The sequence below is a fragment of the Psammomys obesus genome, unplaced genomic scaffold (assembly GCF_907164565.1).
Source record: "Psammomys obesus unplaced genomic scaffold, mPsaObe1.curated_primary_1811, whole genome shotgun sequence".
Lineage (NCBI taxonomy): Eukaryota > Metazoa > Chordata > Mammalia > Rodentia > Muridae > Psammomys > Psammomys obesus.
The window spans coordinates 26,125,055-26,140,223 of record NW_026596134.1 but is presented as its reverse complement, the minus strand read 5'-3'; the positions used below and the strand labels follow the sequence as shown (position 1 = coordinate 26,140,223).

The window sequence follows — 15,169 nt, the reverse complement described above, 5'->3', positions numbered from 1 at the left end:
TGTGTGTGTGTGTGTGAAGAAAAAGAGTGTATGTGTGTTGGGGGAGAGAAAGGTGTGTGTGCGCGTGTGCATGAGTGCACCTGCCAGAGTGCATGTATGTATGTAGGCGTGTATGTGCCAAAAATCATGTGCAGTTGAGAGGACAACTTTGTGGAATGGATTTTCTCCTTCCATCCTTACTTGGGTTCTAGATAGTGAGTGTCCAAACCTGCACACTCTTGCATTCACATTCTGAGCTGCCTCACAGCCTTGTTTTATTATGTGCTTGACTTGGTCTAGTAAAGAAGAAAGTGTCTTATATTTTGGGTCTAATTTTTGGTTGTTTTCCTTTCATTCTGGAGCATGTTAAAAGTATCAAGAGACATAAATGGGGAACAAATGCTTTCTTGCAGGATCATGTGGTTTCAATATTTCAATTTAGAGTGTGCCTGGGGCACTACAAAGGCTTTGTGTATATCATCATTGACAAATAGTGCTGTAGGATTTAGGTGTCCCATAAAGCCACCTTCAGATGCTGTGCTGAACTCATTAGTGACTGACCAGCTTGACAACTGCCAGCACCGTTTGTGTGGTCTCTCTTGGAGCAGCACTGCTTCTTGCCTTGGGCACTGGGCACAGGGAGAAGGAACAGCAAATATGCAGCCCCATCCTCCCAGCCTCTCCTCTCTTCTTTCTCTCAGTAAGTGACTGTCTCCTGAATTCTGGCCTCCTAGCACATGCTTCAGACTCAAACCTTAGAAAATCAACCAATTATCACAAGTCATGGGCCTTTAAAGTCATTCTCAGATAATAGGAATAATAATGTAACTCTCCAGATAGTCTGCATTGTTTCCTCCTAGATGTTTCTGTGTGTGTGTGTTTGTTTTTATTGTTGTTGTTTTTTAAGACAGGGTTTCTTTCTGTAGTCCTGGCTGCCTTGGAACTTGCTCTGTAGACCAGGCTGGCCTCAACCTCACAGATACCCACCTGCCTCTGCCTCCTGAGTGCTGGGATTGGAATCATGCTGCACCACTGCCTGGCTGGCTTGTCCTTTTATAACATTTACTTTGGCATAAATGCTTAGGAAATATTCGTGGGTATCTAATATTTGGCTCAGTGAGTATAATTTATGTCTTCTGAGTTTCTCGTGGACATTTAAGTGGTTTCTACTTACTACATATATAGAATTTGTTCAGGTATTTCCTCAGGGTAAAGTCCTATACTTAATTTTTTTTTTCTGGGGCAAAAATTACCTACAAGTTTTTAACTCTTAGTGTGCAAGATTAATTTTTTGTAGTGTTCTGTTTAGGTTTATTTGTTTTGTGTGTGTGAGTACTTTGTTATATTTGTATGTGTCTCAGGAGGTCAGGAGAAGGTGTTGTGGTCCCTACAACTGGAGTTAAAGATGGTTCTCAACCACCATGTGGGTGCTAGGATTTGAACTTGGGACCTATGCAAGAACCCAAGCAGGTTACCTGCTGAGCCATCTGGTTTTCTTTTGAAGATTTATTTGATGTTTGTGTGTACATGTGTGTCTGCCACATGTGTAGTAGGCCAGAGAAGGCCAGAGGTAGAGGAAGGTGAGCTGCCTGCAGTGGAGGCTGGAAAGCAGAGTGCTGAGGACTTGTAACCACTAAGCCATCTCTAGCCCACTGAATTTTTTTTTCAAAAAGATTTTACAGTTTGTATTGAACACCAATAGGGAGTGAGAATATCTGCCTTAACCTGCCTTCATCAGCATTGATTTTTTTTTTTTTAAATACCCTTAACTAAGCCAAATGTGGTGGCACATACGTACCGTTGTTAGAGACAGGAAGATCTTTGTGAGTTTGAGGCCAGCCTGTTCTACATACAAGTTGTAGACTAGACAGGGCCGCATGGTTGAGACCCTGTTCTAAAATAAAATGTGTGTATGTACACACACATGTGCTCAAATGCACACATTTATAGGGTAAAAGTCAGGTGACTGCCAATCAAGATAAACTCCTTTTCAATTCCTACAGCTCTAAGCTCTTGTCTAAGTCGCACTCTAACCTCTGAGTGTGTGGTGGTGTTAACCTGAGATGTAACTATCGTGAGCTGACATTTTATGGAGACCATTGAAGAGGGAAAGTGCCCATAGTGGTGACAGGCCATCCACACTCAGAAACTGAAGCACAGGAGTAAGCCCTCCCCTTCCGTGAATATTCTAGTCTTTTGTTTGGTTGGTTTGGTTTTTCGAGACATGGTTTCTTTGTGCAGACCTGACTGTCTTAGAACTCACTCAGTAGACCAGGCTGCCCCTGAACTCACAGAGATCCTCCTGCCTCTGCCCCTGAAGTGCTGGGATTAAAGATGTGCACCACTACCTGGAGAATATTCTGTTTTTGTTTTTAAGATTAATGTATTTATTATGTATACAGTGTTCTGCCTACACACCAGAAGAGGGCACAAGATCTCAATATAGATGGTTGTGAGCCACCATGTGGTTGCTGGGAATTGAACTCAGGACCTCTGGAAGAACAGTCAGTGCTCTTCACCTCTGAGCCATCTCTCTAGCCCGAATATTCTGTTCTTAAGTGGTTTTCTCTGCCCTTCTCACTGCTGGCTGTGTGTTTGTCTGCATGCCAGTGCTTACCTGCCAGTCCTTTCTTGGCCTTAGTGGACACGTTCTGGAGCTCCACTGGTTACAGAACGGGCTTGTTCTTTTGCTTCCTTTTCAGATTTTATTAGGCAGAATTCTGCCTTCTCCCAGGTTTGTTGTCCCCACTCCCAGAGTTCCTGCTTTTCTTTTTCAAAATTATCTTTGTGCTACATATAGAACATTGTATTTTCTGAGGGTTTTTTTTTTTTCTTCTTCTGATCTTGGAAAATTATTTAGTTTCTGTATTTTTACATTTTCACATGTAGAAAAGAAACCACCATCTGTGAACTACCTCTGCTTCTCTGTTTTAAGTTTTCCACGCACTGATCTATTGATGACACTGTGGTGACTATATAGATTACACGCATCTGCTTTGTTTCACTGACCATCTCATAAGCAGTGTGTATGCAGGCCCCCTGTTTTCCCTGCTTTACAGATGGAGCAGGATAACAGTTGCTGTGAGTCAGTTTTGGAATTTGAGTCCAGATTTTGGCCTTGATTGACTCACAGCCATTATGTAAAAATCCTTCTGAATTAGTACTCAAGTCCTACAAGCCTTGCCTTCTCTTTCTGTGCCTCGTGAAAACCTCTGTGCCTCTGTGCTTGATAGCATTTCCCTGGATATAACTGCTACCTTTTTAGAATTTAATTTTTCTTGCCATTGGCTTGTTAATCTGCTTTCTGGCTTTTGTTACTTTCCTTCTTTGCAGTTTTCCCTAAAGCTCATCAACCAGTCTCAGGCATTGGAGTTTTCCCTCTCCCTTTCGTCTTAGAAAACCATATTTAGGTCTGCAGAAATGGTTCATCAGTGGGAGCACTGGCTGCATTTGCAGAGGATGTGCATTCATTTCCCTGCACCCACATTCTGCCTCCTAATCATCCTTAACTGGTTCCGTGAGATTCAACCACATCTTTGGGCTCCCGGGGCACCAGGCACACATACGGGGCACTTACTGTACACACGTCATGCAGGGGAACATGCAGAAGGTAAAAAGAAATCTTTAAAAGAGAGAATCATTTAATCCCAGGCTTAGTTTTGTACTCTCAGATACAACTTTAAAGCATTTTTAAATTATGCTTATTTAGTGTCTGTATGTGTGTGTATGTATGTAATGTATGTATGTAGGCGTGTATGTGCCATGGATCATATATAGAAGTTAGAGGTCAGTTTGCAAGAGTCAGTTCTGTTCTATCATTTTGTGTGATAGGTTTTTCCCACACACACATCTGCTCACCCCAAAGAGGGAACATGTAACGTGCCAAAGTAATAATTAAGCCAATGTCCAACTTAGCGAAGTGGTGACTTTTTATTGGGATCACCAACAGGGGTATACTGAGGAGCAGGGATGAGTCGAAACCAGCTGTGTCACTGAAAAGGCCACTCCGGCATAGGTGATGATTCTGAAGGCTACCCCCTGGAGCTCCCTGCACAGCCTGTGGGCAGCTCCCCAGACACCTTTCTTTCTTCCCTTGGCCCAGTCAGAATCTCTACCCCAAGCAGTTGTTTGCCCTTTTGTATATTGTTGGAGAGCAGCCCTCAAGAATCATGTAAGTTTCTGTTCTCTCAGATATGTGGCCTTTGATTTATCTTTTGTGGTTCAGCATCTACCTCTTAAAGGGAATGTCTCAAGTGGGGGAAAGTAAATGCTACATGAGAGGATCTAACTCAATTGTCATGCTTGGCAGCAAGTGCCAGCTAAGCTATCTCGCTGTCCCAAACACAACTTTAATTCTGTACTTTCAGCCCAGAAGTCATGGTTTGTTGGTTGTTTTTTATACAAAGCAGTTCTACTTGGATATCTGCAAACACATATTCGCCATCCCCTTATCCTCAGCAGGTCTGCTTTGCTAGCTTTCAATGTTGCCTGTGTTCATCTGTTGTCCTCTTTCTCACTAATCACTTCTGCAAGTTCCTCCAGGCCAGCAGTCCCTCGGCCAGCCCTTTCTACTCCCTTAGCTTGAGTTCATATACCACAAGAACAAAGAGACTCCTGTGTCTTGGGGTTTTTATTGGTTTTGTTTTGTTTTTGAGATTGGACCTTACTGAGTATACTGGGTGTCCTAGAGATCACTATGTAGACCAGGCTAGCCTCAGGCTCTCATGGATTAAAGGCCATGCTCCACCATGCCTGACCTATTTTATATAAAAGTTTTAATGCTCCCTCTCATCACCTCTTTCATAAGTTAATGGTATATTTTGAACTTCTTTCCATCCTATGTGGTTTGTTAATATTGTTACTTAAAATCCAGTAATTATGTTTTTCATTTCTGTAATTTATATTTGGCTGTTTTAAAATGTTAAGTCATTTTGGATATAGTTTTTTGTCCATAAGTAAATATTTTCTATTATTTTTCTGTCTTATGTTCAGCAATGCTAATATCTGAAGTTTTAGGGAAGGATAGTTCTGTTGACTTTTACTCATGGTGACTTGTACCTTGAGTAAGTGATTTCTGATCATTTTGAATTTAGACTTATATCTTTGGAAATTTCGTTAGCGTGCCATTGCATGCATCTCAAGTGAGCAGTGAAGACGGGCACATGCCAAAAGCTGCTGTGACTCTCATACCACCTGACATCATTTCCTCTTTCCATTAAAAAATATTTAGGAAAAAGAGTGCTTCTAAGAATTTCTCCTGCCAGGTGCAATGGCACACATCTGTAATCCTAGCACCCAGGGAGGCAGAGACAGGCAGATCTCTGAGTTCAAGGCCAACCTGGTCTACCAAGAGAGTTCAGGACAACCAAAGCTACACAGAGAAACCCTGTCTCGGGGGAAGAGAGAGAAAGAGAGAATGAATTTCTCTTTTTGTTACTTCAAATTGTATTTGAGACCGTATTCAAGTATTAGGATTAATGTCTTCTAGAAAGAAAACTTAGAGAAACTGTCTGCTGTGTTTTTATAAATACAGAGAGATGGGTTCATTGTTTTCTGGGTTAGCACATAAAATCAGTCTATTGGTGTGGAATGAGAGATATTTCTCAGTGGTGCCGGCCTGCTTTTCTTAGCTGCCCTGTCTGAGAAGCGGGGCTGCGCAGACGTGTGCACACCCTGTGAGTGGTGTTCAGCATCTTCTCTTCCGTCCCTGCTCCACAGTTTTGTCCTCTCTGTCTAGTCTTGGCATTGTCTCCCCACTGCTGCACCAGCTTGCTTGACGACTTGTCTCTCCGGAGGTTAGGGCACAGATGAGAATGGGATGTATGTGTTGAGTCTTTTTTTAATGTCCTTTCTTGTTTTGCTATCAAGGTAATGCTGAATTCATAGAATGTTCCCTTCTGGTCTCTTTTCTTCATTAAAGACTAAGAATAGTAAAAAGTACATGTTTTCTTGCTATTTATATCTATTGGGTCTTCTTCACGAAAACTGAGTTTTTTTCTAGTATTCATATGCTGAGTAATTTGGGTTATATTTTGGACACTTTGTTTTCAATTTTTTAAAACTTTCAGTGGGGCTGGAAAAATGGCTCAGCAATTAAGAGCATTGGATGCTCTTCTAGAGGACCCAGGCTTAATTCCTAGTACCCACATAGTAGCTCACAACAATTTGTAACTTTAGTTCCAGGGGATCAGATGCCCTCTTCCGGCTTCTGAAGCAGGCACCAAGAACATACATATTGCATAGTCATACTTGCAGACAAAACACACAGACACAAAATAAAAATGAGTAATAAAATCTTTAAAAATTTTAAAGTATTTTGTTTGTTACTGTTTGTGTGTGTGTGTGTGTGTGTGTGTGTGTGTGTATTTGTACATGCATGCCCAATCTACATAGAGAGTTCAGGCCAGGTAGATTTTCATAGTGAAACTCTGTCTCAAAAACAACAACAAAAAAGGAGAGGCTGGAGAGACGGCTTAGCAGTTAAAAGCATTGTTTGCCCTTCCAAAGACTTGAGTTCAATTCCCAGCACCCACACCGAGGCTCATAACTGTCTTTTAACTCCATTTCATCTGAATTTGATAGCCTGGCCTCTGCCACTATCAGACACACACACGATGCACAAATATATATGTGTAGGCAAAACACCCATACACATAGTATAATTTTTTAAAAAAGAAAAAGAGTCATGGTCCCATGGGCTTCCTGGGAGATGGACCCAGGAGCTCCATGAACTCATGAATAGCTTCAAGATGTGATTTCTGATTTCTTGGGGCTGTTCTTCTTCTTCTTTTTTTTTTTTTTTTTTTTTTTTTTTTTTTTTTTTTGTTCCCCCAACCAGAGACTGAGACTGTTTTCCTGTTACTGGGGCCAGAATTTGGAGGAGAAGAGAAATGAGGCAAGACTCGTCTCTTGCCGGGGCTCCCATCAGAGTGAAGGCTCTGTTCTCTGTAAATGCAGGGCTCCACCCGCCTCTTTCTACCACTTAGGGCTGGCTGGTGGCTGGCTCTAAGAGGATGGGAAAAGGGAGAGGGCTGGATACAAACATTCCAGACATTTTTACATTTAGCATAATTAAAAGATGAACAGAACTGAGGCAGATATGTTAAGATCAGGTCAGGTGACAGAATAAGCACATTCCATGCTTGTTCATTTGTGTTATTTTTAATGTTCCAGTCTTAGGAAGCACAGCCAGCTCTATACAAGCATACTGTTTACTTTGACTTCTAGTATGAAGTAGAACGAGCTTTTGAGCCAGACATTCAGAAGCTTGCTGGGACCTGTTTAGAAATAAACCCTGAGGCTATCTTGTATCAGTAAATTGTACGGTGTCTGCAAGAGGCCAGAAAACAAAATGAAACCAAAAAAAAAATCCCAAAACCTTACAGGGCTAGACACAGAACATGCAGTTGACCATGGCACATCTTTTGTGAGAGATGAACTGTAACTTTAAAGTCATGAGATTTCTAGCCTGGATAGCTTAAGTATAGAAAGTACTCACAGCTGGGAGCAGGGCATGTGACTTTCAGAGCCTTTACAAAAGAGAGGGTGCCTAAGCCTGGAGCTTTAAGAGAAGACAAGGCTTGGTTGCCATTGATTTGTCAGGGTAGGGTGCTTCTCAGTCATCAGGAAAGGCTTTGACAGTCAGAGGTGACCACTTTACAGCCTTGTTACAGGCAAATTGCGATGTAAAGACTGGAACAAACATCCTAGTGAAATACCTAACCAGAGAAGTTAGGAAGTATGGGTGGCTAATAAACAGGTGTGTGTCTGTGTGTATGTGTGTTTCCTTGGTAATGAAAATATAAAATATCAGATCAACATATTTGGTACAATGATGTGATAAAGATTAAACCAGCCCTTTTTTGAAGTAATAGTAGTAATAGTGTGTATTAATAATCAAGTAATTAGGAAAACTTTGTACACTTTAATTAAGTTTAAATAATTAATTTTTAAAAATTAGTTTCTGTGAAAGAATTGAAAATCCAGAAAGAAAAATATATACCAGGGCATTAATAGAAATAGTAATTGGCTGAGGAGAGAGAAATATCAAATGTATGCAGATGTAAATAATACAGATTGCATATGTAGGGAAAGGTTAAATTGTAGGTTCATACCTGTGAGTAGACTATTACTTACAAATACTCTAAAGGTGCTTGGTGCGACCTGTGACAGTGTCTATAATAAGATGGAGGCTCGCTGGCAATTGTTATATATCCCTGTGACGCCCGGGTCGAGGAAGGAGGGTTGTGAATCTGTGGTCGTTCTAGGCTAGATAGTCAGATCCAGCCCCCTTCCTAAGCCAGATTGTTTTGTTTTGTTTTGTTTTGAGCATAAAAAGCATAAATACTAAGCTGTATACTGCTTGGTTTGAATTTTGTTAAAAGGCTTTTACACATGCCGACACTTGTAGATAAAAATTGTGTGAAAAGAAGCTTTCTTTCGGGCTGGAGAGATGGTTCAGTGGTTAAGAGCACTGGCTAGTCTTCCGGAGGTCTCAAGTTCAGTTCCCAGCGCCCACATGGTGGCTAGTGATGATCTATAATGTGATCTGATGCCTTCTTCTGGCATGCAGGTGTACCTGCAGATAGGAGCACTCATATACATAAAATAACTAAGTAAATGTTTAAAAAACTTTTCTTTTAGTATTTTCATGTTTTCTAAATTCTTTGATTCTTTGAATTTCTTAGTATTTGTCGCTTGCTTTTTTTTTTTTTTTTTATTCCTGAAGTACTAGAAATTGAACCCAGGACTCCCCTGCCTGTTAGACAAGGACTCTACAATGACTTATAAACCAGCATAATTTGGGTCAGAAATTTTAAAGAATTTCAAGAATGTGTATGAGCAGGAATTTTTAAACAGCTTTATTGATGCTTTATAACTAATGTGTATGTTTGCGTGTCTGTGTAGGTGCCAGCATATGAGTACAGGTGCCTGTGGAGGCCAGAAGTTTCAGATCTCCCAGGTTTCAGATTTGTCCAGTGTGGGTACTGGAAACCTAATCTGGGCTCTCAAGAAGAGCAGTAAATGCTCTTAACCACTGAGCCATCTTTCCAGCCCCTTTATTGCTCTTTTTTGTCCATCTTTTTTCTTTCCATTTATGGGCTAGAGTAAATAATAGAAATTATCTTTTTTGTGAATGCCAACTGTTGTCTTTTGTTTATTTTAGGAAAGAATTTTTAAAAATATGTTAGCTGTTTCTAAATGTGTATTATATATATACATATATACGTCTTTATGATGTTTATGTTTGAGACTCAGACTAGTACCCAAGGTTTCAGTACAACTATTCACTGATCCCAAAGCTTCATTGGCTCTTTCATTTAAAAGTAGAACATGTAGCGATGGCTCAGAGGTTAAAATGACTGGCTGCTTTTCCAAAGGTTCAGTTCCCAGCAACCGCTGGTGGTGCATAACCATCTATAATGAGATCTGGTGCCCTCTTCTGGTATGCAGGTGTACATGCAGACAGAACGTTGTGTACTTAATAAATAAAAGTAGAACGTGGAAGCTGGTCAGTGGTGTCACATGCCTTTAATCCCAGTATTCAGGAGGTAGAGGCAGATCTCTCTGAGTTGGAGGACAGCCAGGACTACACAGAGAAATCCTGTCTCAAAAACAAAATAAAACAAAAACAATCAGATTAACAAAAAATAGAACATGACACGGGATAGAATCCAGTAATAGAGCAACTACCAGCATCTGTAAGGCCATGGTTCGATCCCAGGCACTTCAAAGAGGGGAAAGTGGAACATTAGCGTAGGCCCTGTTTCTGATGTTAAGAGCTTCCTTGTTTATTTAGGAGGAATCTGTGGAATCTGCTGGTTATATTTGAACTGTCTCTTTTCTAGGTCATTCATGCCTGGCTTATTGTTTCATCTCTATTGTTGCTGTTCTTTTTTTCATTCATTTACTTGGGGTAAGTAAAACAGTTTTTTTGGTCTCTTTTCATTAACTCTGGCACCCATCACTGCCCTTAGAGCCATGTATCTTGTTGACAAATTATTCTTTAAGTAGTCATTTTTCCATATACTATGTCTTGACTGTATATAAAAGATGAGTTAGTACTGATAGGGGTATTGTCTTTTATTTAATTTATTATTATTTGTATGTATATGAATACAGTCACCCATAGGAAGGTCAGAGGACAACTTTTAGCAGTCTGTTTTCTCCTTCCACCCTGGGTTCGTGGATCAAATTCAGGTAGTCAAGCTTGCCAGGCAACTGCATTTGCCCATTGAGTCATCATACTGGCCAAGTAGAGAAGTTATATACATACATACATACATACATACATACATACATACATACATACACGCACACGTACATATATGTGTGGATATATACAAGTATGTATGTAAGTACACCGATTCATTTTATAAGGCTGGGACCACCTGCCACAGTATACATGTGGTAGTCCAGAGGACAACTTGGGGGTGTCGTTTCTTGCTTTCCACCACACGGATCCTGGGAATAGAATCCCAGCCATTAGTCTTCATGGCAAGCATCTGTATGCACGGAGTTATCCCAGCAGCCCAGCAGCAGGGATTCTTTGTTTCTTGTTTGCAATAAGTAGAAGTGTAAGGATTCATGGCTGGGGCTGTAGAGATGGCTCAGCACTGGCTGTTCTGGAGAGGACCTGGGCTTGGTCCCCAGCATCCACATCTCACAGTCATCTGTAACCCAGTTCAGGGGGATCCTCTTGTCTTCTTCCAGCTTCCTCGGGCACCAGCTCCACATACCATACATACATGCAGACAAAAAAATTCATACACATAAATAAATTTTGAACAATTAAAAAGAAAAAGGCTGTGATAGAACTATGTGTAATACTATCATTTGTATCTAATAAGAATGCATATGTTTGTGGGGCTGGGGATGTAGCTCAGTTTGTGTACATAAAGCCATGGGTTCCATCCGCAGCATTACATAAACCTGGCATACAGGCAGGAGGATCAGAAGTTCAAGGTCTTCTTTTGTTGCTGATTGAGGGCAAGCCCATCTTTCAACCCTGTGTAGGGGGCAGGGAGTATGTATCAGATAGACTCCATGGAAGGATAACATAAAGTGGATAATACAGTATTGTTTTCCCTGGAGAGAACAACTATGGGGCAGAAAGGAGGGAAACTTGTTACATATCTTTATATGAATCTATGCATACTTGCTTAAACTATTGAGGATAGTTTCATTTTAGGATACCTGAAACGCTTAGTGTAATATACATTGCCACCTCATTCAGAAATTTTAACATTTTGCTTTATTTTGTAATTTAAAAATAGAAAAATTGTCTTCCTGGATAGTCCCCATGGTCCACAGTTTGTGCTTAAATATATTCTTTGTCTTTATCTGCTTAGGATGTCATTCATAGTTAACAATCTCTTAGATGATAGATTTTGTTTTCCAGAAGTTAAAATAGTAGGGTTTTGTTGTTGTTGTTTTATGTAAAAAATTTAAGCAGGATCTGGGGAGGTGGCTTAGGCATCAGTGTTTGCATGAGGGCCTGAGTTTGGATACCCAAACCCCACACAGAAGCTGGGTGCAGTGGCAAGCTCCTATAAACCCCAGCAATGGGTCCCAGAAACTTACTGGCCAGGCAAGCTAGCCAAAGCAACAAGCATCAAATCTATTGAGAGATGTTGTCTCAAACAATAAGGCAAGTGTCACCTTGAGATCTCTACGTGTGCCTTTATAGGCAGGCTCACCCACAACAGCACACACTGAATGCTAAGCAGTGGGCTAGGAGTGTAAGTCCATGGTGGACACGTGCTCACTGTGCACGAGGCCTTGTGTGCCATCTCAGCAACACATAGACACTCTAATTTTTAAGCTGAGAGTGGTAGCCTGTGTCCTTTAATCCCAGCACTCGGGAGGCAAAGGCTCCCTGATCTCTGTCTCCAAAAGAAACAAAAACAAAAGCCTAAGTCCTGTCATTCTTTTAGGGATTAATAGATAAATCTCCAGTTCCCTTCTTAGACACTGTTCTCATCTGTGAGGATTGTGTTTGTTTCTGTAGCAACAGCACATCAAACTATATTCTCTCTCTCTCTCTCTCTCTCTCTGTGTGTGTGTGTGTGTGTGTGTGTAAAATTTGTGTTTCATAATGGATGATACCTTAAATTTCATTATGAGAATAGCATCAGCTGGTTGGTGGTGGCTCACACCTTTAATCCCAGCACTCAGGGAGGCAGAGGCAGGTAGATCACTGTGAGTTCGAGGCTAGATTGGTCTGCAAAGCAAGTTCCAGAATAACTAAGACTACACAGAAAAACCCTATCTCAAAAAATAAAAAACAAAAACAAATTAGTACATTTTTTTTCTAGTTTCAGATACCTTAGGATTTCTTAAAATACAGTATGGTATTGTAGGTGATATGATTTACTTTTTTTAGTTTTGTTTTTATTTTTACAGCTATGACCTATGATACTATTTTTTTCATTAATGCGAATAATGTAGTACCTGTTAAAATAAGTTCTATTTGAAGAAAATGATTTTTAAGAAAAAGATGTTACAGCATAGGCCATAGTAAAAACAAATATGGGATTTGAATATTTAATATTTCAGAATCTTAGTGTCAAGCAATGTCTTCATGAAATTTGTTGCACAGAAGTCACGTCAGATCCTTGTTTGGTTTTCCTCAGGGAAGTATTTAAGACCTACAATGTTGCTGTGGACTACATTACAGTTGCACTCCTGATCTGGAATTTCGGTGTGGTGGGGATGATTGCCATTCACTGGAAAGGCCCCCTTCGACTGCAGCAGGCGTATCTCATTATGATCAGTGCTCTCATGGCCCTGGTATTTATCAAGTACCTCCCTGAGTGGACCGCATGGCTCATCTTGGCTGTGATTTCAGTATATGGTAAAACTCAAGACTGACACTTTGTTCATCACAGAAATCCTCACTGGTGTGTTCTCCTTCCTCTTCTAGTTCTCTTGACTTAAGGAAACTCTTAATTATGGGTTATTTCCCATAGCTCTCCAGGGCTTTTTCCTCTTACAGTGCTAAGGATTGTACCTGGAACTAGTTGGTGCTAGGCAAGTGCTGTGCGTGTGCCCCATCTTTAGCCCTAGGAGTGAGGACTTGTAAAATGTTTATTACAGCTTCCAGTTTAAGTCTGAGCTGGGTTGATGGGAGGAGCCATAGTTTTGCTGATCAGAAGACTTGGATTCAAAACTCCTCTTAGCATGTGCGGCCCTGGCTTTAGTCCCCAGACCACAGTGAACAAAAGCAAAATAATGTCTATACCAGTGGTTTTCTTAAGCTTTGATTTCCTTGTAGGGTGGGAACAAGTCTCTGGGATTGTAAGAGTTCAGTGAATTAAGTAGAAACTGAGAAGTGCTAGCGGAATGCCTAACACATGTAAATGTTCAGGTCGTTTTTCAATTTTATTATTTTGGGGGTGAAGAGCATGTGTCCTGCATGAGTTGTAGAGGTCAGATAACTCCTTCAGGAATTGGTGCTCTTCTCCCTTCATGTGGGTCCTGGGAACTGAATGACTCAGATTGGCAGGTGTGGTGGCAGGCACCTCACTGCCCAATTACTTTTTTTCTTTCAAATTTTTATTTGTTGTGTATGGGTGTTTTGCCTGTAAGTATGTCTGTCCACAACTTGCCTGCCTTGTTCTGCAGAGGCTAGAGGAAGCTATTGTATTTTCTGGAACTGGACTTGCATCCAGTTGTGAGCTGCCATGTGGGTCCTGGGAACTGAACCCAGGTCCTCTAGAAAGAAGAGCAGCCAGTGTTCCTTATAACTGAGCCACCTCTCAGCCCCTCCTCAATTCATTTTTTAAAATGTATTTAATTTTTATTTTATGTGCGTTAGTGTGAAGGTGTCAGATCCCTTGGAATTGGCATTACAGACAGTTGTGAGCTGCCATGTGGGTGCTGGGAATTGAACCTGGGTCCACTTGGAAGAGCAGATGGCGCTCTTAACCACTGAGCCATCTCTCTAGCTCCCTTCCTCATTTCATTTTTAAGATCAAAATCAACAAGCAACTTCAGTAGAATCATTCCTTTAAAGATTGACTGTGTCCTGATGTGGTGTGCACACTCGTGATCTCACACTTGGGAGGTAGAGGCAGGGGACCAGGAGTTTAGAATCATAGCTAACAAAGTAAGCCTGAGACCAGCCTGGGCCACTTTAAACCTTTTTCAAAAACAAAACAATTAAATAAGTAGTGAACTATTAAGGATAGTGATAGCCACTTGTAATCTCAACACTTGGGAGATGAAGGCAGGAGAATTAAAAATCAGCCCAGGCCATGTTTTGAGAGCCTGTCTGGAAGAAAAAAAGTTCTGAGGATGAGGTTTACATCTGCAAAATAAGCCCAACACCTGTTTATTTATTGTATGTGAAGTCAAGTTTACAGAAAGACCTGTGGATAGAGCCCACAACTGCATAAAAGTCCTCAATAAAAACCTGTCACTTCAGCCAAATGGTGATGGTGCACACATTTAATCCTAGCACTCAACAGGCAGAGGCAGGTGGGTATCTGAGAGTTCAAGGCCAGTTTGGTGTACAAAGGAAGTTCCAGGACACCCAGGGCTACCCAGAGAAACCCTGTCTCCAACAAAACAAAATTAAACTTAAAAAATTGTAAACGTACTTTTTAACAACTGCTGTGACACGGGTCCTGAAAAGTTGCAATAATACTGTAGCCATGAGTAACGGGACTGACGAGCTTTATCCTCCAGCTCTTGCCGTGAAAGCCAAAAAATCCTTGTCAGTAGCCAGCATTTTAAAGAGCATGTTCCTTCAGCACTGTTGAGATTCTGGAAGTCTGTGGTGACCCATAACCAGAAACTGTCATCTCCCTTTAATTGACGGAGAAAAGCCCGTGGAAATAAAACTGAACCAGTTCTGTTATATACTTGAGCAAATAGTCAGGGTTAGAAAAATCATACTCCGTGCCCCATCTTCATGGCAACTTCATATTATTGATGAGGTTTTATAAATCCACCATCTGTCTCTGCATAGCTGAGATTAGGAATGCCAGTTCTGGCCGTAGCTCCGCTGGTAAAGGCACTTAACCACCAAGCCTGACAACCTGAGACCCCAGAGCCACATGCTGGTGGGAGAGAGCCAGTCCCTGCACGCGCACACACCCGTGCGGGCAAGCACAGTGAATCATGTACTTTCAATTGCCGGCCCGGAGTGTCAGTGAGGTAGCTACCACAGGTTTTTTTGTTGCAA

The 15,169-nt window shown here is 41.1% G+C and overlaps 1 protein-coding gene across 2 annotated transcripts in view; it reads left to right on the top strand.

The window, feature by feature from the left end:
* Positions 1-15,169, top strand: part of Psen1 (presenilin 1) — a 60,306-nt gene that overhangs the window by 34,779 nt on the left and 10,358 nt on the right. For both annotated transcript variants that reach the window (XM_055592849.1, XM_055592848.1), the window contains 2 exons: positions 9,828-9,895; positions 12,615-12,835. In XM_055592849.1, coding sequence (XP_055448824.1) covers positions 9,828-9,895; positions 12,615-12,835 — 289 coding nt within the window. The remainder of the gene's footprint in view (positions 1-9,827; positions 9,896-12,614; positions 12,836-15,169) is intronic.